This window comes from Microtus oregoni, unplaced genomic scaffold (assembly GCF_018167655.1).
Source record: "Microtus oregoni isolate MIOR12 unplaced genomic scaffold, Mior012 000014F_ref0000157, whole genome shotgun sequence".
NCBI lineage: Eukaryota > Metazoa > Chordata > Mammalia > Rodentia > Cricetidae > Microtus > Microtus oregoni.
The window spans coordinates 12,798,810-12,826,095 of NW_024543073.1; the positions used below are offsets into that span (position 1 = coordinate 12,798,810).

General features: G+C 41.9%; 1 protein-coding gene across 9 annotated transcripts in view; it reads left to right on the forward strand.

The window, feature by feature from the left end:
• Positions 1 to 27,286, forward strand: part of Mast4 (microtubule associated serine/threonine kinase family member 4) — a 579,791-nt gene that overhangs the window by 349,311 nt on the left and 203,194 nt on the right. Inside the window, exons 1-2 of one of the 9 annotated variants that reach the window (XM_041663603.1) lie at positions 18,037 to 18,119; positions 22,905 to 22,985. The exons of 7 other annotated variants lie outside the window; for them this stretch is intronic. In XM_041663603.1, the coding sequence (XP_041519537.1) occupies positions 18,097 to 18,119; positions 22,905 to 22,985 (104 nt within the window). In that variant the 5' untranslated portion in view covers positions 18,037 to 18,096. Of the gene's footprint in view, positions 1 to 18,036; positions 18,120 to 18,430; positions 18,649 to 22,904; positions 22,986 to 27,286 lie in introns of those variants that run through there. One more of the 9 variants, XM_041663602.1, reaches the window with a different exon arrangement.

A 27,286-nucleotide genomic window follows, 5' to 3' on the forward strand; every position in this document is an offset into this window, starting at 1 on the left:
CAAGGCTTTGCTTGCCCAGGGAGTGGTAGAGGCAGATGCTGCCCACACCTTTCAGTTCCCATGCCTGTTTGAGTTTTGAAGCATTTCCACACCAAGCCTAGGAATCATCAAGTTCAGCTCATTACTTGGTAGCTGTACTACACTGAGCATATTGTTACCTACTCGTAGAATACTTTCCAGTCATGCATGATATACCTGTGCATGGGTTATATGCTGCCCTACTGGGCTCACACGGCTCTCTTTCAGGTCCCTTGAAATACTTCCTCCAACATATTGCTTAGGCAGCGCACGTCAAATCCCATCTACATTTGAGGCGGGAGAGTGTCAAGGTGGTTCACTCTGTTTTTTTCTGTTTATTGTCTTGAGTTCTATCACGTTCTTTCCATCTTTAAAATGTTCTTGGGAAAAGAGGGAGAAGCTGAATCAACTCAGAGAGAGTCCTCACTGAAAGTGTAGCTCTCAACCACAACCCATCCCATCTCCAACCAGGAAGCTATTTGCAATTGATAGTTGCCAGGAAAGGGGAAATCTGTCTTTCGTTTTTATATTCATTTATGTGTTTTGTTTCTTCTTGTGTTGTTTGCTTGAGAGAGAGAGAGAGAGAGAGAGAGAGAGAGAGGGAGAATGAACATAAAGTTGGGTGGGTGGGGAGGTGAGGAGATACTAGGAGGGGGGAAGTGGTCTGATCAAAATATATTGTATCAAAAAAATTAAGTAAAGATTTAAAAAGAAAGAAAGAAATGAGAGAGTCCTCCTTCTGCTTCTGCCCTGCATACAGGAGGAGCTGTGTTTGTGGAAGGGCAGGTGAAGGGCAACCATGAAGGCAGACAGCCAGAGAAGGAGGGGATGCCCACCTTCATTTACCCTTGACCTATAACCACTGCTCTGGTCTACTTCATGATTCAACTGTTAGATTTCTTTATGGACCTTATGAAGAAGCTCTTGATATTTGTTTAAATTTAGATCTTTTCTCTCTCCCTCCAATCCTAAATTTTACTTTTTTTCCCCCTCATCCACTGCCTCTGGTAAAATAAATAAATAAGTCGGCTTCCCTTTTGATCTCCATTTCAGGTGGTTCAAAATGTATGGCTGGCAGCCTTCAAAGGAGTAATGTGTGCCGGATGTTTTATTCAGTGTATCTGTGTGCTGTCCTTTTGTGTAGCTATTCAAATTGCCGTGGAAGAGCCTGGGAGGCTGTCATGGATTTTGCCAGCAGGAAATGACAAGTGCTACTATATGGTGAATGCTATAGGTGTACTGGAAATTTCTGTTGCAGGCTCTATTTCATGCAAGTTTGTTTCCCATGTAAGGCTGCAAGTCCAGCCTAAATTCTTTAGTCAGAGATTTGGGTCTTACCTCACGTATAATGTGGAAAGGGAAAATAATTTAGAATGCAATTACTAGTCGAGGATGCATTAAAAAAAAGCACACAGAAACTTTTAAAACAGATTGGTTTTAATAATTCTGTGCCTTTGGGACAAAACGACATTCTCTTTTTATGCCCGCCCCCTTGGAGGCCCACTCAGTTTTTCATTGGCTGCCGTGAAATCTTTTGGAGATCATTACCTTAGTGCCCCCTAATGAAATGTAAATAAAATGAATGATTACAGCTTGATTATGGGTCCAGTATTTATGAGGCTTCTGGTAACTCGCTGCATAAATTTAAGTGTGTGAGTAAATTCTCTTAGGGGCAGTCAATGCAGAGTGGTGGGTTTTTTCTTTTCTATTTTTTATGATGCACTAATTCTTTTCACCTCTAGATTCTTTATTGTTGTTTCTACCCCAGAAGAAGAAGTAGGACTCTGGAAAACGAATATATATATATATATATATATATATATATATATATATATGTTCTAGATGGTGTTTATAGTCTCTATAGTGTTCAGACCAGACCCAGAGGAACATGGAAAGATAGGAGTCCTGCTATTCTGTTTTCTTTGTATAATGTATCTGTCTCCCCACAAAGGAAAACATGTCTACATCTCTCCCCTTTTCTTTCTTAGAAAGCCAGTTGGATTCCGAGTCCCTGATCCTTGACAGCAATCCCAATGCAATGGGTTAACGGTATTTTTTGACTAGTTAGAGTTCAAGGGATTTGGTTTTGCTTTGTCGTCCACACAAGGAAAGTTAGTCCTCATCTCAGTGTAACTACTTGGCACTCCGTAGCCCCGCTGATTTTTCTTTCTAGAATTGCTATTATTCTGAACTGTCCATAGTTCAGGCTGTAATCCTTTCTCAGCCTGCAAGGCATTTCTTGTATCAAGAGATAGAATAACCCTTTAATTGTGATAGGCATGACAAAATCCTAGGTGACAATGTGACAGCTAATGTTAGCTTTCAACTTAACATAGGGAAGAGGGAACCTCAAGTGAAGAATTACCTCTATTAGATTGTCTTCTGGACATATTTTAGGAACATGTGTTTGCTTGCTAATTGGTGTAGGAGGGCCCCGTCCACCGTGGGCAATACCATCCCTATGTAGGATGTAGGAATGAAGAACTCTGTAAGAGTGATAGCTGAGTGAGTGTCGGAGCAAGCCAGTAAGAAGTTCTCCATAGTTTCTGCTTCAAGTTTCGACTTCCTTCAGTGACAGTCATTTTCAAGATGAAATAAACCATTTTCTCTCCAAATTGCTTTTGGTCATGCTGTTTCTTAGAGCAAAAGAATGGTTTGTATGCCTGGACTCTATCGGAAAGATGTCCGGGCAGAATTTAGATTTTTTTTTTTTTTTTTTTAGCTCAGGTTTCAGTTTAAAGTTAGATTTCCAGAATGTGTGTCTATAATCCCTGTACTGGAGAGGTTGAAACAGAAATATCAAGAGTTCAATACAAGCCTCAGCTATTTAGAAAATTCTAATACAGCTTAGGGATTCTTATTTAGACCGAATAGTGTACAAGGTGTGATGTGAGGATACAACATGTAAATTTGGTTAAAATGCATCTTCATACTCGTCCAACTCTCTCGTGTAATCTAGAAACTTTCTCAGCTCTAATGTATCTCCCATCTAAAAGGCCAAGAAAATACAGCATCAAAATGACAAGGTTCTCATGTAGAGAAGGCCATTTCTCTAAGCAATAACCAAGTGCCACAGACCCTTTTCCACCCGTGCTCTATTGGTAAAGAAGGCACTGGGTAATAAAGAAGCCTGATGGCCCATAGGATGGAATAAGCAAGCTCAGGAATGACTTCCTGAACGTCCCGAGCCTTGGGAAGGAAAGAGAGACTGAGGATAAGAACCCACAGTCTACTCTGAGGTAGATTCCCTGTTACAGAACCAAAGCCTGAGTTGTATTGGATCGTGTGAAGATACATGATCTGATTTCAAGTTTGAGGGGATCTGAGAAAGAGTAGAGGATTTCTGTCAACACATGCAAATTCTGGGTAATGAACCCAGATCATTTTGAGTAGCTTTGGCTATACAGGCATCAAATCTATGTTTTATAAGTCAGCCTCTCTGCCTTTCCTTCATGCCCGCAGTGACAGCAAAGCATTCCTGCCCTTCCTAACACAGGGCATCCTTCTTCTCCAGAGCACTTGATGAGCTGGCCTGCCATTGTTGGCACTCACAAAGGATGCCCACTGACTTTAGAATGCCGTCCATCACTAGCCTGGATGGCAAGTTGGACTTGACAAGGTAATCAAGAGTAATTCTGGCCTCTGCTTTCTGTAGTCAAAAGGAGTAACAGCGCTTTCTTAAAATAGTCTCCTAATGGAGGGCAAACCTTCCCCAAACTGACTAAACATTTTTGCAATCTTCAATAATTAGTTAACTCTTCACTTTGACAAATTAAGTTTTATCTACTCTATATGTCCTATGTTAAAACACTTACTGGAAAATAGTGATGAAGTATTCGGTCTCACACCCCATGGGAATTTTGTCGTCCTATATTTACTACTTTAAATTGCTCCTAATTTTGATGGGTATTCTGAAGGGAGAATTGAAGGCTGCTGTGGTGAAAGAAGATGTGGGCCTCTGGCTTAGGTTAGGTCAAGGAAAACATGTTTAAGCAAGTGAATATCATACTGAAGTAACAGGATGAAGGAGGGCAAGGCATTCTTTTCTAAGCTAAAATTTAGGGAGTCTTTGATCACAAAATGTTTCAAATCATGGGTATTGAACATATACATGTTATATGTGGTATTTATGGTTCTTAATGTATACCCGAACAAGCAACCACTCTTAATGAATCAAATGTTTGTTTGTAGGTCATACTCCATGACAAAGGGAAGGGCATTTAGGGTTATCAGTAAGTCTGATGGTTGAATAGTTGAAGATGGAGATGCTAGCACTTGGAAACAAATGAACCCATAAAGAATGAAGGTATTTCTGAGTGAGAATAATAACACCGGAACACAGATTCTCAGTGTTAGAGTGAGTTAGGAAAACGTGATAGGAAGGGAGTAGTGGGTGTGGCATCAGAGCTCCACAAGTGTGCTGTTCACTCTCAGAACAGAAGTAACAAAGCCACCATGGATGTGAGTGGATCTGTGCTTAACGTGTACACGACAGACGTAGGCGATGCTTTCCTACCGCACCTTCCATGCTTGAGATGAGTCATCAGTTAGCCCTCTCCTAGACTACAGCAATTTCAATAATCTGTCCAAGGTATACTTCTCCAGTCTGTTACTGATGGTAAAGAATATTACAAAGGCATAGATTTAAGTGGGTGAGAAGGGTAAGATCCCTGAAGTGTCATTTCCCCCAAGAATATTGGCACCCAAGCATGCTTCTAAAAGTTCTCATCTATAAACCGGTGTGGTGATACCTGTAGCCTCAGCATTTAAGAGGCAAGAAGATCAGAAGTTCAAGGTCATCTTATGCAGCCTAGAAAGTCTGAGACCAGCCAGTCTGGGATCCGTGCGACCGTGACTCAAAAACAACAATAGCAACCCTCTTCTTGATTGATTCACCTTAGATGCATAAATCCCTAGTTTTCTATCTTTTCTTCATCTTTAAAATAGAGATAATGATGGTGGTTTGGAGTCCACGAAGCTGAGGTATAAGAGTTAAAGGGAGCACTCATTCTAGCACATTCTTAGAAATTAGAGAAATTAAAATAGAATCTACAAGCCGGGCGGTGGTGGCGCACGCCTTTAATCCCAGCACTTAGGAGGCAGAGGCAGGCGGATCTCTGTGAGTTTGAGACCAGCCTGGTCTACAAGAGCTAGTTCCAGGACAGGCTCCAAAGTCACAGAGAAACTCTGTCTCAAAAAACCAAAAAAAAAAAAAAAAAAAATAGAATCTACAAAACACAAATTTACAAGTAACATTTTCCCGAATAAATTTTGATTTAAAATATTTTAAAATGTAATTAGAAGTTAACAGACCTCTCAAATACTATAATACTATTTGATATTTGGAGAAATTGATATACATGTATTTTTCAGCATCTTAATCTTCCATTCCTACGTCTGCCTCAGTGATGAGTTGATAGCTGGTGACGTCCCCTTCCTATAGGCTCGGCAAGATGTTTATTTCCCTGTTTCCCGCTGTTCCCAAGTAGGTGGTCCGCTTGCATGAGAAGTTTATCATTTTGTTTTGCTTTTCCTGGAGAAGTGGGAATTGAGCAATTGTCCGCTTATTAGAAAGTAGTATTTGTATCTGTGTTTTCTTACTGACCTGCTTTCTTCCAGTTTGTGGTACCAAACAGGCCCGGCTTGTCTCTATACTTGCAAGGCAACCGTTGCAGCCTGTTTGACTTATCAGGAAGATGGAGGAGAAAACGGCATATTCTTCTCAAAGACTTTAAAGTGTATGCAGACAACGTTGTGAAAATGGCAGATGTAGAATAGCATGCCACTGTGTTGTGCTGCCTGGCTGTTGTCTGAATACAGCATTATTTGTTCTGTTGCTATCACAGAGTACTTAACATCTAAGCATTAATCGTTCCTGTCTTCTGATTAATCTGTCTAGTAGAACTTGGAAGAAAACGACAAAAGTATCACCAAAAAAAAAAAAAAAATGTTCTTAAGGCAAAGGAGTGTAGGCCAACTTTCCCTTCGCTTTCTCCCCTTCCCCTTGCCTTTCCCCAGGATATAGCAAATAAGACCTTTTTAAACTAGGGAACACTAAGCTTTTTGTTTTAGTGGTTGGCATATAGTGGTACCCACAGTCTTTGTTAAAGGAATAACGGTTAGCCAGCATTCCATATAAAAAGAAGTGTGTTTTTCCATTGCTTTGCTAGTCTCCATGGCACGGATGGAATCTAGTCAGAGAAATCTGGCATTTTCATTCCCATGGCTTCAAACAAAAACACACGGATACGTTACTTAATATAGGTTGTCAGGTCACCGTGGTGTTTACAGTTGAAAAGCTGTGGTTAATTTGGAATTGTGTAGACTATTAAGGAAGAAGAATTGGAGAAAGGTGATTTTTACAGTGCAGCTCTTCCCATGCTGTCTTCGCCAGCTTTCAAAATTCACTGTCCCTAAAGATTACAGATGACACTTCCTCAGTAGTTTGACATTGCTGAATGGCTGTTCCTTCTCATTGCTAAATCAATTCCGTGCATGTCCCTAAGTGAAACGTTCAGAATGTGCCTTGACCATGAAGAACAGTCATGGCACACTTGGAGGACACGGTGGTGTGGCAATGGAAGAATGACACCCTGCCTTTGGCACTCAACCAGAGCCCAAGAGGCTGGGCAGGTTTGTAGTTACTTTGACAAATTCTCACTGAGCATCAGACATACAAATGCCCCTGTATGATTCAACCCCCAAAACATAAAATAATTGACAGATGTTATGGCGATAATCTATTCCAGGGACCCCTTTTCCAATGAAAGTTGGGTTCTTTCACAGCCACTTCGTGGTGTAAAGTGGATGGAACTGCCTTTAACGAGGCAGTCGACAAGAACAGAAAGCATCCACTGTAGCTCTGCTAATCTGTCAGAACAGGAGTTGGCCATCATATTATGAAGTATGGAGCAGAAGCACTTTTTATCAGGTCTGACCTCAAAGGTGGTTTGGCGTTAATTTTGTTTGTTTATTTATTTATTTATTTATTTATTAAGGCTTTTAGAAATCCCATGTCTTTTTGCTTTTCGATATAGGGTTTCTCTGTAGCTTTGGAGCCTGTCCTGGAACTCGCTCTGTAGACCAGGCTGGCCTCGAACTCACAGAGATTCGCCTGCCTCTTCATCCCGAGTGCTGGGATTAAAGGCATGCGCCAAATCCCATGTCTTTTGATTTCATGCAACATCTATAGTTCTTTAAAAACACTTATTGCTTTAGGATCATGTATCTAGTCCATACTTGACACCGTACAGTTCTAAGTGTTACTAAAAATAACTATCTTGCCTTGACTTAAATATATTGCATGTACTGTCTAGAATAATTCTCCTGGAGTCATTTTGTCAAGCATGACGTGTCCACACTGCAGTCTGGAAAAGTGCAGCTTTTAGTAGGAAGACTGCAGCTTTCAGTGTGGGAAAATCTCATTTCAAGTTCAGGTTCATGCACTCCCTATGTGGTGTTGGCAAGTATTCTTATGTTGGTCACAGACAGCTCATACAGTGTACCACTTGGGCATCTGTGTTTTCAATATATCTAGTTTTGTGTTTTTTCCCTGGGTTGTCTTTCAGTTTTGTTTTGTTGGTGTTAATTTACTTCCACTTCCTATGTTGCCTCTTAAGTTGGTGTAACAAGTAGTTTCTTAGTAGATAGGTGTATGTTTCTATATCACACCTAGTTGTGGACAGGATGACGTTGAATATAAAAATATAAAGAGAGAGGAATGTAAGGGGAGCCTAGAGACCCAGAACCCTCACAAATAGATCGTTTGCTCTTAGGAGAGGAGGAGCTTGAGACTTTAGGAACCCCCAGGTTCACAAGCCTGCGGGATTTCACAAATGGAGTATGCCCATGCAACAAAGTAAGATGCAGTATAGATCTGTGGCTTCTGCCATTATTTCTCCCTCTCCTCCTTAACCCTCACTGTCAATCCTGACTTATAAGTCCAAGAGAATGATAGACAGCTACACTTTCTTTTTTCCTTGGGTATTTTTTAAATTTTGGTAAAATATGTGTAGCGTGAAATTTCCATTTGATCCATTTATTTCTAACTACGTAATTCTGTGTTATTTACATTCACCCTGTTGTACAACCATCAGCACTGCCCATTCTAGACCATTCTCATGGTCTCCAGCTGTGACCCTGAACTATTAAACACTAACGTACCATCCTTATTGCTGGCCTTTAGCAGTGGCCATTCATTTCCTTTTCTTTCTCTATGAATCTGATGACTCTGGACGCCTCCGAGAAATGGTAGGATTCATTTCATATCGGAAAGCAATACTTGGGGTCCCGTTTTCATTTCTTTGAGGTATATACCCACCTAGCAGTGGGATAGGTTTGTGTTTGTTTTTGAGGAATCACTTTAGCATTTTTGTAGTGGCAGTACTATTTTATTTTCCCATAGGATATCTTTCCTAGTAGTTATTTTTCTTATTGACGTGATAAACTATCTAGAAGAAGTGAACTCGAGGGAGATGGATTTATTTTGGCTCAGGATTTTGAAATACAGTCTACCTTGGTGGGGAAGTCATGATGTAGCTCATGGGGGCTTACGGCTCAATCTCAGCAGGTCATGCAACAGAGAGCCAAGAGCCAAGAGCTGGGCTGGGGTATAACTGTCAAGGTCTGCCTCCTGGCAACCCACTTCTCCAGCTAAATCCTACCTCCTAAAGACCATCCAACCTCTCAATTCAAGCCCAGCCATTGGGGTTCCTGTGGGGGACATTTCACATCCAGCAGTAATTGTGTTGACAGTGTTATGTGCCATTGTAGCGCATTCTTTTCTGTAACCATGTCTTCATGTATTTAGCTGTTTTACCATTGATTGGCATTTATGTGAATTCTAGTTTGGGGCTTTTTCAAACAGCACTGTTATCGTACTAAGTCTTTATCATTAGATACTATCTTTCTATAGTTTTTTATTTTTTTTAATATCTTAAAATGAGGGTAGTTATTTGCTCGCAAAACTTTCTGATTTCTTCATTTGGTAAGCTTGGTGTGACAGGTAACAATATAGCCTGCCGACATTGGCCTAAAAGAAATTATTTCACAGAATCAATTTGGGTGTATAGGCTTCAAGTAGGACTTGATTCCTGACTAACACCTAACTCTGTTCCTGTCTTTGTTCATTCTGCCTAGCTGTTGTGGATACTAGATTCATGGTCGCAAAACAGACAAGGGCATTTAATTTCCCATCTTGACACGTAGTAGGAAAATAATCTTTTATCTTTTGTCCCTAACATAACTTGAATCATGTACATATATCCCTGGGTGCCACTGCCTGGATGAGCCTGAAATTTGCACATAGAGTGTTTACTAGAGCCAAAGTTGGTGAGATGGGGAGAGCCAGGGGATATCCCAAACTAACTTAGAATACAGTTGCCACAAGAATAAAGAGAAAGCACCACACATTGGAGTTCAAGGTGTGGGAGCATAGCTCAGCAGGATGCATGGCTGCTGGACTGTTAGTCTACAGCTGGCAAAGAAAAAAAAAAATAAAAAAGCCTAGGTGTAGCTCCAGTGGACTGCTGTAGTCTTACTGCAGAATAAAAGTTAAAATTACAGCATCCTAAAGACAGGTGGGCACTTTAGGTAAAAAGCATACTTTGCTTCCTCCAGAGAGTTATAATTTCCCACTTTGTGATATCATGTCTTAGCATGTTTCTTTTTGTTTTGAAATAGGATCCCATTGTTCAGCCGAGCTGTCCTGGAACTCGCTAAGTAGAACTCACAGAGATCTGTCTGCCTCTCCCTCCTCAGTGCTGGCACTAAAGATTATGCCACTGTGTCAGGCATCTTGGTGGTTTTATCACATGAAGAAGGGCATGGGATTTTGTTCTGTTTGGAGATTTGGTGTGGCCTTGAACATATGAGACAGGGGTTCCACATCTCCATCTCTTGATATTATAAGATTAAATCTTACTCTAGTCCTTGCTGGCCTTGAATTTACAATCTTCCTGCAGCAGCCTTCCAAATGCTGGGATTCCAGGTGTGAACCGCTGTTGTCAATGCTGAGTATGGAGGGCATTAATTTCCCTTCGATTCTGAGTTTTGCTTTGCATTTTATTTGCTTGCCTTCGTTCTCCTTCTGTTTACAAAGGCTCTCATTCACATTGATTATGAAAGAGATACTGTTGTGAGGGAGAAAAATCACTAAATCTTAGTGTTGAAAAAGGTTTGTGTTCCTCCCATTTTAAAAATACCATTGTGTCTGGCTGAATATGGTAGATAAAAAGTGTAAGGAAATTAGATGATGTTTCAATAAAAGCAAGTACAGTAGAATGCAGAGATACTGCTGGGAATTACTAGCCTCTCTGGCAGCTAATCTTTCTTTTTAACATTAATTTTATTCTTATCAAAATACAATGTATAGGGAGAATTTTAAAGATTAAATAATGGTACTAACTTTATGAAAAATAGAGTCCGTGTCTCACCCGTCCCCACCTTCCCGCCCTACCCCCTCCCAGGAGCTCTCTAATAATATTCTCCACATGTCTCAGGAATGTATTTAGGATGCTCCTGGTATCAGTTAGTTTCAGTCTTTACATATTGACGCCATTTAGAATACAGGAGAGCACCATTTTGCTCCCTCATCCCGCATCACCTTGTGTTTGGATTTGTTTTTCTCTTCTCCAGTTTCCCATCTAAAGGCAGCAGTGTTAGGGTGAGGTTTTCTTTTGTTCTTGTTAAATCAGTTTTCAGTATATTACCCCAGGTATGATCATGTTGGTTTCTGATTGCTATAGTGACAAATTACTTTAAACTTGGTCTTAAAATAGAACGAAGTTGTCATCTTACAGTTCTAGGGACCAGAACTCTGAAATGGGCCTTATTGGGTAGAGTCAAGGGCTATCTTTCTTCCATTTAGAAGCTTCTAGAATTCCTTAGCCTTGGTGGTATCATCTGAATATCTGCTTCTGCCATGTCTCCACCTCTAACACTCTTCTTTTCTGCATTGTAAGGACTCTGGGGTTTATGCTGAATGCATGTCAAAAGTGCAAGATTGTCTTCTTGCCTCAGCCTGAATCTGAAGAACAAAAAGAACAAAAGATGATTTATTCACAGGTTGACATAGTAACAACATCTTCAGAGGGCCAGTATTCTGTACATAATGTGTTATGCATCACCATGCTAATCATATTTCTATTTTCCTGTATATTTTTTTTAGAGGTGATCATTGGGCTGTTTTCCTCTGCCTGGATTTTATTTAGCTCTCATGAATTTTTTCCATATTCTACAGCAATATGAAACCTTCCTTTGTGCTTTCTGCAGTCTGAATGGCATCAGATAAACTGTCACTGTGTCTTATATTTAAGCTGCTTTCTAAGTTCTCCGCTCTTTGGGCCAAGTCACCTTCTATGTTCTTGGGACATCAGCAACTTCCTGTGGGGATTTCCTTTTGGTGGTCATTGTCAGCATCCTGGGGATTTCTTTGCCTTTGTCTGCATACTGCCTTTTCCTTGCTCTCATGTGTTTCTTCTGAATGATTTACATCATTGTTCAGAACATCCTCCGCAGCTTCTCGAGAAGAGATATGTTGATAGTTAATTCGGTACCTTAGATTTCTCAATGTCCCTTTAATCAGCGGTGTAGACAGCAAGGACAAGCTTTGCCTGACTGGCAGAAAGGCCTCAAGAGCTGGATGCTCTGTCCTGAGCTGCCTGGCACAGAGCTTAGGGATGGTGTTTCTCTAATGTCTTCATACACATGAAACATTTAATCAGTGTCCTTCTCAGACGTCACACATACTCAACCTCACGTTAGCTGCCCAATGCAGCTGTAGAGAGTCCTATAAAGAATCTGTTTGAAGAGTTAACTCCAGCTTTTACCCATAAGAGCTGCACCTCCTCCCCCATAAAACCTGTTTCTGACAGCCTAGTCATGGAGAGTGTCAAGCATTCATTTTCCTTCTACTTCCTCCTGCTTCTCCAACTGATAGCAACCCTCAGGACCTGCAGGTACTCACTGTTTATCTTTGCACCCCCCATGAAGCCCTTGTCTGCCCCTTTTGTAGGCAGGGCTTCTTGATAATCATCAAATGAGCCAGTCTTGGTCCAGTGTCCAGAACCCCTGCTGTGGATGCTCCCACCCTGCTGTACCGTTCTTTCCCAATATTTGTGAGTTGACAAGTTAACCCAGCAGTGACCTTTACACATCATTGAGTCCCTGAGTCCCTGAGCCAAGACACCATCTAGCCCTTGGCTGTCATCGAGATGTTATCAGCCCACAGCTATCAGAAACCATCTTGTGTATGTCCTTATCAAGCTTCCCTGATTAGTGACCCTATAGACGACCCTTTTGCTCTCATCCGTTGTTGCATCTCTTGCATCTGGAGCAGACACAGTTGAATAGACGTTTATTAAATGAATGATGGTATTAGCTTTTGAGAGTTCATGTTGATACCTTTCTAACCCTTACTGTACTATGTGGCTGTTAAAGGGAAAGAACCTCCTATAGTATGCCTTCTTTGAAAGTTTTCTTCAACTGTGTTCTCCTTGGAAGAATCTACAGATAGTTGAACATTCATCAAGAGTGCTTGTCCCTTTCACTCTTGGCTTTGCATCTTGTACGTGCCTTGTAGAATCCCACAACTCAGGAGGAAAGAATAAAAAAAATTGATTTCAGAGATCTGGCTCATAAATTTCACTGGAGGAGCCAAATTACTTGGGTTGAGTGCCTTTTGTCCATGCACCTCAGGTCTGTGTATTTGGAATCACTTCGGTGAGCTTCTTAAACTTTGCCCTCTGAGCAGCTGTGGAGCCCATTTTATGCGATATTGGGTCCTCTTGTTCAGCTGAGTTTCTTATCTGGGTTGCTGTTTGGGAATGGCATGGATTCCTTGGTAATTAGGTTTCTGTGACTCAGAAGTACTTCTGGGGCTCTGGCTATAAAAAGCCATTCCCCTTGAACAGGACAAAAGTCTCCATACACTTTGAGGTTAGTTAGGTTGCTGAGAATCCGAAATGCAAAATGAGTGTGAAAAATAAGATGATCGCCCCCACCTCCACCTGTACTGAGGGACGTTAAACTAGAATCTAAATGCTGAAAACAGGTCCTTGATGCTAAGCATCTTGGAGATGCCCCCTGTTTCTTCTTCAGAATTTCCAGAGGGGCACTGTTGTTTGGGGGATGGGTAGTTCTTTGCTGTGGGGGTGCTGTCATCTCTTTTTTTGTAGGATGTCTCAGCACCATCCTGGCCTCTACCTACTAGATGCCAGTAGCAGCAGGTCCTCCTGCATATCCCAGAATGTCAATCTAGAATTGTCCCCAAACATTGCAAAACTTTATTTACAGCTGTTATTCAGGATATCTTACAGAAAGATCAAAACATAAGCCATGGCACTGAATTCATTAAAAATGCATAATGTCAAGTGCAAGAGAGGGCCACTTGTTTGTTTCAGGCTGCCCGGCTAGTTTAGAATCAAAATAATCACACAGAAGCTGTATTAATCAAATCACTGCTTGGCCCATTAGCTCTAGTTTCTTGATGGATAACTATTACATCTTAATTTAACCCATTTTTATTAATCTGTATATCACCCTGAGGTTGTGGCCTACCAGCAAAGTTTCAGCATGTCTATTTCTGGCAGCTCCATGGCATCTCTCCGACTCTGCCTTCTTCTTCCCAGCATTTAGTTCCGTCTTCACCTACCTAAGTGCTGCCCTCTCAACAGGCCAAGGCAGTTTCTTTATTCATTAATGGTAATCACAGCGTACAGAGGGAAATCCCACATCAGGCAAGGGTGTGCTGTTCCTATAACAAAAGAAGGCTCCTGTTGTGTGCCCCCCAAAGTTCCTCCAAAGCAGTGTAAAACAGTGTCCTTTACCTTTATCCCATGAGAATCATGTCTCTAATCTATGGCTTTGCCACACAGAGAAAGCCATTCTTCCATCTTTTCTTCTTTAGTTTGTTCTGGGGGGAGCACTGGGCAGCTATCCTTGGCACTGGAGGTATACACAGCCATAACATATATCAGTGTTGTTCTGTGAGTCTCCAGTCATGCAGGTAGACAACCCAATACAGAAGAGACTAAGTGGTGACAAGTGCTAAAGAGAAAAATATGTCAGGATGAGGAGAAGGAAGCACTGGGTGTGGGAGTGTTGTGTCTCCAGGTAGTTCAGGCAGGGTATGAAGAAAGGTCAGAGTCCAGGTAGTGAGGTAGCGGATCATCATTTTTCCATGAATAAATAACCTGAAAATGAGGAAAAATGTGTTTTGTTCGTCATTCCAGTGATATCAATATCCAGAACATAGTAATCTAGATCCGATGTTCTGTGAGTGTACAGAGGCTCTCATCATGGCCCAGCAAGGCCTGTAATCTCATGGCAACCAGGAAGCAAAGCAGGAGAAAGAGCCAGGGTATTAGTGTTGTCTTCTAGATGGTGCAGCCTGTGCCCTAACTCCTATCTACTACTAGGCTTAACCACGAAGGTTCCACCCCACCTCAAGTAGTTTCACAAGTTGGGGACTTACAGGCCACTGGGGTACCTTTAAGATCCAAATAGTAAGAGAAGAATAAGTCCAAAGGGAAGGAGGTAGATGTGAACCAGGCATCAGTGACAAATGGTGACCTGTGGGGGGGGGAGGCAGATAGGAGGAGGGGCTGTGGGGGATGGGGATGGGGAGGGGCAGGGATGTGGATCTTTGGATACCAGCTCGAATTACATGAGCCCTTATCTAGTCCATCACCCAGGCTTAAAAAGCCTTAGTAAACCACAGCCAATTCTTTTTTTTTAAAATTTATTTATTTATTAAGGATTTCTGCCTCCTCCCCGCAACCGCTTCCCATTTCCCTCCCCCTCCCCCGATCAAGTCCCCCTCCCTCATCTGCTCGAAGAGCAATCAGGGTTCCCTGACCTGTGGGAAGCCCAAGGACCGCCCACCTCTATCCAGGTCTCCTAAGGTGAGCATCCAAACTGCCTAGGCTCCCCCAAAGCCAGTACGTGCAGTAGGATCAAAAACCCACTGCGATTGTTCTTAACCACAGCCAATTCTATATTCTCCATTATTTGTTTTTTTTTTTAAAAAAATTGGAACCAAACCCTCGTGTTTGTTATTTCATCTGTGACTATTTTTGTGTACATCTCAAAAAAATAAGGACTTAAAGATGATCATGAGATGTGACAATGCAAGGTAATTGTCTTTTCCCAGATGTCCCCTCTGTGCGTATTTGTTTTTGTATACACATATTTACATACTCCGATGTTCACTGGCAACTTGGTAGATTCTCAAATCATGTAGGAGCTGAGCTTCTGGGCTGCATGCCAGTGGGGGATTATCTTGGTTGTGTTGTTCATTGACAGGGAGCGACCTGCCCACTGTGGGTGGCGCCATTCCCTGGCTAGTGTAAGTAGAGAAAGGCAGCTGAACAACAGCATGGATTTATAGGTCTCTTCTTTGTGATTGCTGGTGTGGTAGAAATCGCTGTTTCAGGCTCTTTCCAGCTGAACTTCTCTGCCATGATGGACCTTAACCTTGAAGTGGGCGTCCGAATAAACTCTTTCTGCTTTAAGAAGTTGCTTGTGTCAGGATGCCCTACCACAGAAACAGAAAAGCAGCTAAAATGCATCTGCACATTGATTCAAATATTCCATGTTTGTTTAATATGCATGTATAATATCTGTGTCATATTGATTAGTTTTGAAATGTCTGATTAACTGTTTATAGTCTTTGATGTCAGGACCCATAAAAGGTTCATGGGTTATAGTTGGCTGCTATGTATCATAAGGATTTTTTAGACTTATATGTTCAACTTTAAATCTGTTTTTCTATTATTAAAAATGTTACATAAATAATTACATATTTTTTTTCTTTTATTAAAAATAATTATATAAATAATTGCATAAATTATTTGTATAGAACAATTTTTTTATTATTTTAGGAAACCTTGCTTTGACTTTTACCTCTAGCTTTGGCTGGTCCCGTCTCTGACACTATTTAACATTATTTACTTCCTGCACACTGATATTTTGATATAGAAGCTCGGTTTTCTCCAGGGCTCTGTGACATTTTTGGTAAGACTACATCTCATTATTGCCTCAGGAAACATATAATGTCCAGTGTAAATCTCTCCAGGGCGTCAACAGTCATCAGTGCTCGCAGCCTGGATCTACTGATTCATGAGAGCTTGGAAAACAGCATTGCTCTGGACCTCCCAGCTCTCTTTGTCAGGTGGGAATGCAGCATGAGAGAGTCACTTCCCTATCTAGGGGCACAGTGCATAGGAAAAGGGAGGTGCTTGATTCTTCTCCCTTTTCAAAACACTGAGGGGTCATTCTCTGGCATCCCCACTTCTTTCCCTCTTCCTCTGCCTCCTTTCTTATGCTTTCTGATCTGAGACACTTGTTATATTGTTGTTTCTATTGGTGCTTGACTATCTCATCTGGATCCAAGTGTCTTGGTGTTTGGCTCTTAGAGAGAACGAGAGGGAAGTTATTGGAGGTTTTGCTCGGAAAGGTGACCAATTCCAGAAAGGACTACTTTGGATTTTCTGTGCTCCCTACAACAAAGAAGGTACCTAGGAAAAACGCTGAAGAGATGAGTTGAAGAAATTAATCCAGCTAAGTAACCATGTGCCTTGTATGTGGGTGGATTCAGAAGAATCAGGAGAAGCTACACATCAGACATTAGAAGGAAGGAAGCTTCCCTGGGGGTTGGCAGTCATGCTAGTGGCTCCAATTTCGAATATATTAAGTAAGAAGTATTCAAAGGAAATGCAAGTGGGAACGGCCTGTAGCCCATTGCCATACCTAACTAAAAGTCACTTGAGAAGATCTGTGTACAGAAGTTTATTGAATTAGATTAGAAAATATTTTCTAAAATGAAAATTTCCATGAAAATTAAAGAATTTCAGAACTTACCTCTTTTTGCTATAAGTAAGTGATTTTTAAAAATCTTTTTAAAAACTCACAACACTGATAATTTTAAATTAGATTTTGTAAGTAAAATAGGTCTCTTTGTGGTATATAAGTTTTGATTATTTCTTTGTGTATTTTTTCTTTTACTAAATTATAACCGCTTTATACCCCCCATTGCACCCCCTATAGAGACAATGGTGATCCAATGGGTGTACTTTCAGCTTGCATTTGATGCTTCTAAAAGATAGTTGGCTAAGTTGGTGACTAGTTAAAAATCAGCAATTTTCACAGAGAAAGTTGGCGAGTAAGGGCTTCAGTGTGGTCCTGGGACTCTCCATGAATCTCTGCTCCCCAGGTCTCAGCTCTGGAGAGCTACAGTTGCTGCAGAAAGGTAATACAAGGAGAAGTGTGAAGACTGGCGAGAAGCCAGATGGAGTCACAGGTATTGGGGAGCATCCAGCCCTTGCTTCCCTTCTTGGTCCTTTGTATGGGACACAGTCTGCACCACAGTACCATGGCAAGGGTAAAGACACCAGCATCTGGGCTGAACGCTACCAGTGTCTGTGCGCCTTAGCTGCTGCTCCTGCATCACTAAGGAGCATGGCCGTGGTCTTGGGATGTAGCTGTGTGAACATGCCATATCACCTAGGGTGGTGTGTGTGTGCGTGTGTCTGTGTGCACGTTTGTGTGTGACCTTGTAGTACTTCGAAAAATTGATGAAAGAAAGTTACGATTTTTTTTTTTCTGGTGTTTCTTTTCAACCAACCTGTAGCTGCCAAACTTTAAAACATTTTAAAATGCATCAGGGGAAGTGATTCAGATGTGTTCTTCATACACGACAATGGAAGTACAGTTAGTGCCAAGTTTTGAATACTGTGAAAAAGCCCGTGTTCCTTGAAAATACAGGACGAAACTTGCTGGCTCGTAAAATATCTGCTGTCTCTCTCCTTCCTAACTCCTATTAGATTGCTGTTGTAGTGTTCTCAAGAATCAGCTTTTTACAATTAAGAATTCTTGCTCCTGTCTCTCGCGTTCCTCATTGGTACTTCCCCACCACCGCCTTGTGCCTGTTCACAGAAGTCTCTGCTGGAAAACAGAGTTCAACTTCCCCCAGATTAGCGCAGCTAGTTTATTCCTCTTTCTGGTGATTGCCATATATAGAAAAAAAGACCCAATTATTTTCACCAGGCGCCATCCCTCATCTCCTGTGGACTATGAGTGATGCTCCTGACTCCAAGGAAGGGGTAAGCACAGCTTCCTCAGGATGGCAGATTGAGATCCTGAGTTTCACAGGGTTGCTTTGTGGGGAGGGGTAGTTTACATCTTGCTTAGATGAACTCTTGTACTGTTGTTATATATATTTTTCCCCCAGTCTGCACTGGGAAAGGGACTCTTCATTTCACTGAGGTAAAAAGTGGGTCTCTGAGTGGAGCGACTTTCTTTAAAAAAAAAAATCAGAAACCAATTACTTGATATGCAGAGCTGCGAGCCTCGTTCCTTTAACGAAATCAGTGCAGTGCGCACCACAGTTAACCTGAGGAAAGCCGCCGACAGCTCTTGATTCCGCTGGAGGTGGAAGGACCCAAACTTACCGGATCCCCCTCCCCCCTGAGAGGTTGTTAGTCCAGTCCTTTAGAGAGGTTCCTTTTGGCTCTCTGTCATCACCGGGACGCTGGCAGAGAGTGCGTGTCATGGTTACAATAGAGCGTGGTAACATATAACAACCATGAAAGCCCAGCGGGAAAGGCTGCAGATTCCGGGGCTGACCTTGGAGTAAGTATTGTCTGTCTTTAATATTTTAATGCTTTCTGCATGGCACTCGCTTTCCCTTTCCGGGGAACCAATAGCTATTTAGCATCTGTTTGCACTGACAGCCTCAGAGCACTGCAGGGTGAGGTAGAGGAACATGTTTTAAATGCATGGCATTTGGTTCCAGCCGATGTGCAAACCCAGACCCAGCATTTTGCATTGCAGTCGGAGGGAAGGTGCCGCTGCATATTTAAAGTTGCTGAGCCCCAGTTCTGGAAACATCTTAGCAGCTCATTGTGAAAGAATGCATCAGTAGGCCATGGTATAGCTGGCTTTTTTTCCCTCTCCTCTTACTGTTTGTTTATGCTCATGACGCCTGTCTCTGAAGAAAGGCCCCTGTCTGCATTGAATAATAGAAAACATCAGGATGGATGAGCGTGCAGGAGAAGGGTTATTTGTGACATTCATTAGATGTGATCCATGTTTCATCAGTGCAGCAGAATATTAATGAACTGAAGAACATTTAGCATCCTCTCTGCATTCTCCAACCATGGCATGCAATGTGTTTACCTAGTTGGGGTCTGTGTTTGCTTAGCTTGTTTTTTTTTCTTTCTCCTTTCCTTCTTCATTGTTTTTTTTTTAACCCATTAACACATCTTATTGTCTTCTGATTTGATGCAACGACGTGAAAATGTCCACATCAAATTTGTGGCGCAGAAGTTAGACATCTGTGATGCAGGACGTGTCAGCAAATTTTTATTTTAAATCTGTTAGTCAAAGCTGCAGACGCTGCGAGCGAGTCTGCACTGACACACTTCAAAGAATAAACAGTAAAACAGGAATTGGGTAGGAAAATATAAATATCTCTTGTCATTTATGGCACAGATAGGGGGTCATATTTTTGTGAGATCTGTACATCCCCTATAACATCATACTGGACTAGGTCCGCCCCTTAAGTGGCCATCATTCCCTCGGAGTTCTGTAGGTGCACCATGCAAGAGAGATTATCTTCCATATTAATACTTGATTAGATGTACAACATCCTAGTGAATGCTTTTTAAACCAGCTTTCCCTTGAAAAATCTGTGCTTAATTTATTCAAATGAAATACTCACTTATTAAAAAGTTGGGTTGCTCTCCCAAGTTTCTTGCCAGATGTGGCATTTTGTCATAAGGGGCACACGGATGCGATTTGCCCATTGCTGTGGTCATCTTCCCCCCCCCCCCCCACAGTAGTATTAAGCTCTCTATTTTTGTTGGAATGTTTTAGAGATACGTTTGCATCCTTCTGCCTTTCCCTCCCTCCCCTGCCCACAGCTGCAGGTGTAGGACCCAGGAGTACTACCCTTCTGTGAGAATTGTACCTCTGATTTTGAGTCAGGCACCCTTACACTCTTTGGATTTCAAAAAAATGAAAAGAGATAAATCTCATTTCACGTTAAACATTTTCTTGTCTTATTTTGTTTTTAAACATCTTGTCCATAGTACAAGAAGACATTTAAAAATAACGTTAAAAAGTACAATTGATTGTTACATATGTTTCATTTTATCCTTGAAAGGCTGAGAGGTTGTCACAGTATTTATGAAGTTGCTCATAATGACATAGGATAGAGGAGTCAGCTGAGGATGGGGTTCCCTAGGTTTTGATTGGATATCAGATGGCTCCTTTTTGATCTGGTCTCTGGGTGGCAAATGTTACTATGCCTCTGGATTGCTGCGGCCACCTGAGGACCATGGATAGCAGAATACAGGATTATGTGTACATACCATTGACATAGTCTCATGTCGTTTATTTTGTTTACCTTGAAATATAAGGTCATAATATATGTAGCTAGCTTTGCATTCATTCATGGAGAAAACTAATCTTTGTGTAAATTCAGCTTCTGAGCACTATAGAGAAATATTAGAAATATTAGAAGAGAGCCTTCACCCTGATACTGTTAAAAGCATACATAATGTATATAATGTAATTATTTAGAGACCACATGGCAAGGTCGCAACTCACAAACCAAATAAACCCAGCAGAGCTTTGGAATTCTATCTCCTGACACAATCGGATTTCCTTTCAGGAGAGTTTGTTCCCTAGGTACCACAGCTCTGGAATAGTACATGAACATCCTCTGTGCCCTGTAGATACAGTCCAGAATCTTCCAATTACACAGGGCCAGTTTCCAATTCCTGTTTCTTCACTGTATGTTCTAGAAGTGAGATATTAAATAAACAAATATTGTAGAAATTAACCAGTTGTCAGTTTTTGCAGAAATTTGTGGCAACTTTCTACTCCCTTTAAAGTCATTTAGTTTCTGTAAGGGTAACTAACATCTGCTTCATAACCCTTCACAGCACCCATTATCCATGTTTCTGTCGGGAGACAGTATGGCGTCAGGGTCTGTGTATGGCTATTTTAGGACAGGACATCACAGATAAGACTCCATGGGACACAGATAAAAATGAGCGATGTATCTGTGAGCATTCCTGAGAGGTTTCCAGTGAGCTGCTAAGTTCAAGTACAGCACATTTCAGAACAGCAGCTTCTGAAGTGCTCTGCGGGCAGAAGGAGTCCAACTCCTTAGTTTCCTGGGTCCTGGCACCAACTTGGATGGTGGTTTTCAGAGCCATTCGCCTTCGTTGGGATACCTTAGGAAATAAATGGAGGTGTTTTGCCAGTATCACACTTCAGTTTGTGACACATGGAGCCAACTCTCAATTATACACACAGTGGGAGACCAAGATGGTTAGAAAGGTCCCAATAATAAACTCAAACTTAATTTTGGCTACCGTTTACAATTATCTGTGCCACCCAATGAAGGATGCAGTGGGCTTGAAATACCCACTTTGCCGCTTCATTCCTAGACCCTTTTCTCTAAGGTAAGAACATAAAATATGATGTAGGACCATCACCCATCAACAGAGAGGCAGTCCTTTAAGAAGTACATGGTAGTAAAACAGGCATCACTGTGGCTCACTTCTGCCTAAGAGTTAGTAGCTGTATAACTAATGTTCTGTCCAATTTTGCCATTTTAAAAAAATGGGAATTGATAAGAATTCCCATTTTTTTAAAAATAAGATCTATCGGTAAAATCATTAATGTATAGTATTCAGGACCAGGGAGACATAGTGTTTGCTGTATAGGCCGTGAGGAGCTGAATTCTGACTCCCAGTACCCTATAAAAGTCAAGCCTTGAAGTACATGCCTATAAACTATGGGGGTGAAAACAAGTGAACCGGCCCCAGGGGGTGAAATGGCTAGGTTCAGTAAGAGCAATTGACTCACAGAAATACAGTGCAGAGGTGTGGAGGAATACGTCTTGAAGACAGCGTCTAGCTTCCAAATGGGCACCCACATGGGCAAACATAATCTGCTTACACATATACACACATCGGTGCACACACATGCATACACACACACACACACACACACACACAAGAAAAAGATAGTATAGTATATGTATCTACCTCTTTACCAGTGAACAGGCATGGAGCTCAAATCACAAAGGGTAAATGGCTTTTTTGGACCACCTTGTGATGAATATTTGAGAGTTGGCTTCTGGAAATGTTTGGTGGTTTTGGGTGACTTTGGGGAGCAAGTATCGCAATGGCCCAGTGATTGTTGCTTTGGCAAAAAGAAAAGAAAAACGTCTCTGATGTATAAAATAGTCCAAAGATACATGTGAAAATTTTTAAAGTTTTTTATAAATATATATGCATGAGAAGCCTTATTAGCATTGTCCTTGAGGCTGAGGAAAAAAACCAATACTGGGTCATTGCTATGAGGAAGATTTGCTTCTCTCTGAGTACTTAAGAATACTTCTGTCTTAGATGAAAATGTTAATATCTGATTTTTTAAAGCTTCTGTATTTAACCTGATTGATTGTCTGCATTGTCTGATCACCACTTCCCTCCAATTCTGCTCTAGATTCACCAGTGAGTCTCAGTCTAGAAAAGCTTTCTCCTCAATGTATATTCCATATAAAATAACGTCCGATTGCCTTTGATGCAAAATTCGCTATGGCGATAACAGACAGGTTGCTCTGTGACAAAGAAAAGGCTCAAATACAAATGGCAGCTGTAGTTTTTAAAATGTAATTTTCCACAGAAAAGCTGCCACCTTGTTCTGTATTCTAGAGCTGAAAAGGGCAAGTGATTTGATGATTACCTGGCCTTATTGGTAATCAGGCCCTGGTGATTCGGGCCCAAGGGGAGCCCGGTCCCTCCTGCGAGCTGTGCTATTTGTACCGCAATCATTTCTCCCACTCGGAATGATGTTATTTTAACTTGCAGTCTCACTCCGAGGAGCCTGAGTCCAACCCCATCCAGCCCGGGCAGCCCTTCTAGTCCTCTCTCAGCCTTTCGCTTCTGGAGGTAAGCAAGTATACCCAGGGCCTGCCAGGGCTGCTTGCTCTCTGATTCCCGGGGACCACCCAGTCCTGGAGCAGTCTGCCTCACACAGCACATGGGGGACCTGCTTTGGAATTGGTGCCTGCCTGGTACCATATGCAGTGAGGGAACTGGTGGACCTTGCCTACTGGGTTACAGGGAAGCCACTGAGAGCTTTGCTCGTCCCCTCTACTGCAACTTCGGGACATCACATGGTCTTGGGTTATTGTCACTTCCGTATGTCTGCTAGGTTTTCATAGGAAATGACTTGGGTGAGGAGTCGGGGCAAAGAGTAGGCCATGGATGTGACCAAAGTACATAGTATGAAATTCTCAAAGAATTGTATTTTTAAAGAATGGAAATTTTAATTGTTTTTTTAAGTGTTGATCTGTTCCTTAGGATGATATAATTTATTACTTCCTAACTTATGCTATCGTATCATACTATCTGTTCCCACAAACTATTTGATTCACTATGACTTTTAGGATCAAATATTAATTTAAAGGGTTTGCCTTTTTAATCATTTTCCAGACTTGGACTTAAATACCCCCTACTCATAGACTGATTTCTATTCTTTCTCCTCTGTTCACCAGAGAAAACTTCTAAAGAACCCCTTGTTTGTGATCTCTGTCACTGTGAGATGCCTGAGGTAAACCACGTGAAGGAAATACACATTTTGTCTCCTGGTTTCAGGCTCTTACTGTGGAGTCTGAGAGAAAGAATTTCTTACCTGTGAAGGTTAATGGGTGGCTTTGAACCTCGGCGCATTTCAGCTGATAGGGTTATACTTATTTTTATGGAAGTGACATTTAGCATGAGAGATGAGTGTCTTATCTGGTAAACCTGTGGATACGGCAGAATATGATGGTGGGAGGCGAAGCTGTTCATGCCTGACAGCAAGGAAAAGGACAGGAAGAGGCGGGAACCCAGTGTGCCCTCCCCTTCCATCAGCTAGGCCCCACCTCCGACTTCCCATCACCAAGCTCAACACATACACTTTGGGGCACGTTTTGACAGCTTATTATGAGGTTGCATGATAGAAAATACTAACTGCTCTAATATATATATTCTAATGGACCTTCTCGAATTTAGTATCTTTGAACCTCCATGTGTCTAATCAGAATATTTACCCTGAGAACTCAATGTAGCTATTCCTTTTTAATCTTAAGAAAGAACACAGAATCAGTCTTTTGGTTGAAGTTGACTTTCAGTTGGGAAAGATAACCTTGCACTGATAAGTACTCTATTTTGTATAAGCAGAGGAATACATTTGCCATTCATAACAAGTGCTTTGAAAATACTAACTTATAATCTTTGGATGGTATTCACGTAGTTTGACGTATTTGTTTCTGTGTTATTTATAAGGTAAGACTAAATGGAAATGTGTGGGAAAGTTGACTAGGGAAATGAATTAATGACTTTGAACTTTGGTTCTAGTCTTCTACTGATAGCATTGTGTTTATTAATGTAAAAGTAAAGTTTAACTTGAAAGTTATATGTAATAATTTTTATAAAGCATCATCTAGATGTAATAGATCCTAAAACATAGGAAAATGCTTTTCTCTTCCTGGAGAATTCTATTGCTCTTGTAATTTATCCAAATGTGGTGATCAAAGCATGAGATGCTGAAGTTTCTTCTAAGTGTTTATGCTTTTCTTTGTCTTTTTTAAGACAGGATGCTGTTCAGAGTGTGAGCAGGCAGGATGCTGTGGTAGCAGAGGGAGGCAAGGTTCTGAAGTGTTGTGAAGAAAAGTTTAGCATTGCCGATGTGGGATGTGGGAGCAAAACAAAACACAGAACAGAGCCAGTCTAGCCAATCTAGGAGATAAGAACTTGTGTTTGAGAAACATTGTGTCAGTACTGGGCTAAGGAAATAGGTCAGCAGCTAAAGATGCTTGTTGTCAAGCCCAGTGACCTGAATTTGACCCCCAGGACCCATGTGATAGAATCGACTCTTGCGAGTTGTCCTTTGATCTCCACATGTGTGCTATGGCTTACACACACGCACGCACACACACGCCCTCTCATGAACACATATGCATTCTTACACAGACTCAAACACACACATACACACAATCAAATGTAATAGCTTCTTTTAGAAAATCATGAGCTGATAGGACTATTAGGAGGGTGGAGTAGAAGGCAAGCCTAGGGTTGTTCCTGGAGAGATTACTAGGATATACTGCGGATGTAGCAGGCAGTAGCATGTTTAATTAGCAGCATGCACGAAGCCTTGGATCTGATTCCCAGCACCACATAATGCTGGGCCCGATGGTGCAACCTACCCGATGCTGCGCTCTGGTAGTAGAGACGGCGATCAGAAATTCAGTGATGTTCTCAGCTCCATAGCGAGCTTGAGGCTAGCCTGGAATACATGAGACCGTCTCAAAAACGAAACAAACAAGAATATGATTAATTTGATTTGGGATCATGTTATGTAGGTCCTTGACTACTAAACGACAGCTCTTCACTCACTTCCGTCTACTACTGCCAGCCACGAAGGGGGGATTGCCTCTGTTTACAGATAGGGATACTAACTCCGAGAGAGGCTTAATAGCGTAGACTCAAGCTGAAGTCTCGACCTCACTCCACAGTAGGTGACTTCAGACATCCACACTGCTATGAAATCATTTAAATAGAATTTTAATTATCTGTTTTAGGTAGACCTCGTGACTTTCATTTAGACTCTTTTATTTCCCAAGAGCCTTGCTCTGCAAATGGATTGCAGTAAACATTTGAGAAAGGTTTATTAAAGAACAGATGAATGAATAAGAGCCGGAGATGTATCAACGTGTGTGCCGCTAAGAAATCCACCATCCAGTGAAAGTGGACCAGCTTCCACACAAACAATTGTGTTTGCCACTCACCAGCCTAGGATTTTGGAAAGGATCCGCTCCCTTCAGGGACCAATAGTGTCTGTAACACATGCCTTCAAGGCTGCCTTGGGCACAAAAACCTAACCGGTGGATTGGAAGATCATAGAGAATGGCACGTAGTTGATGCTGGTGCACATTCTATCACGAGGAACGTGGCGTTCTGGTCACACCTAATGAGATAGGGCTCACCTGGATTGAGGGAAAGGAGCAAACAGGTTTGGTGAATGGCAGCCTTTGTCAGAGAAGCTGATGAAAGAGAGGTGTAGATTGGAGGTATTCAGTAGGTATTTTTCAATGGCTGATAGAAGCTGAGGTTTCCGGCATGGATAGCTGGGCCAGAACCTAAAAGAGTTTGGGAGGCCAGACCTAGTGATGAGTCTGCCCCAGAACACAGTGTTCTGGAAGGAGTTACAGGATTGGCAGCTTGGACACACGTTTTTCTGATAGTGCCCTCTAAAGTGTCTGCTCTAAGATGATGGTCTGATGTTATAAATTGTAGGAATATAATGTGTTTGTGACATTGAAAACCAGTGTATCTATGACACCACGGATGGCTCTCTTCTCCCTTGGGCTGCCGCGGGTCAGATTTCTCCCCTGTGCCCTTCTTGTGAGTGTGTGTGGAGGTGCAGGGGAGACTGACAGTCATGCCCTTTGAGGTGCTGACATCCACTTTCTAAATATGGTGGTGGAAGAGTCTGTTCCTTTCATGGCAAAGCTCCGGAGGCAGGCTGTACTGACGGCTGAGTCAGCTCTCCTTCTCCGGCAGGTCCCCGTGGGCTTCTCCAGGTCAGCCTTCCAGGCGGCTGGCCAGAAATGAGAGCTGCAAGCTCCCAGACGGCTCTCTTGCTGAGCAAACTTGCTCTTTGGGAAGAGGCCTGGGAGTGTGGATCCAGATGCCAGTAACACAACTTTGGGCCTCGTGTGAGAGGAAGAATTTCCCAGAAAGATTTCTGAAGATATGATGGGCTCCCCAACCCCCGACCGTCCGTTGGGGAGGCTAGATACCCACATAGCCCGGAAGAAGCCGAGGGAGGTTCTGCATTAATGGAACATGAGGCTATAGTCCAGAGGCCCTTCTGGTCTCACGTTCTGACCGGTTTGTTTTATAGTCTTCCAGCCATCCTGAGAAAAGAGGTGATACTAACACATCCCTTAGTTCCTAAACAAGTAAGGTATGAATTTAATTCTGAACATCAGTTTATCAGCTGCCAGTGTGACAGAAAGCACCGTGAGGACCTTAAGTGTCCTTGGTACATGCCTGCCCTCTCCATTTCTGAGACAGCCGTGGTCTTTCAGAAATTTCCATGATACCTGTGCTGCTTACGGATTCTGTTCGTTGTTGCTTCTCCCATGTCCCTCATCTCTCTCGGATGTCACTGAAACACACATGCTGTATTTCCTGTGTAATGT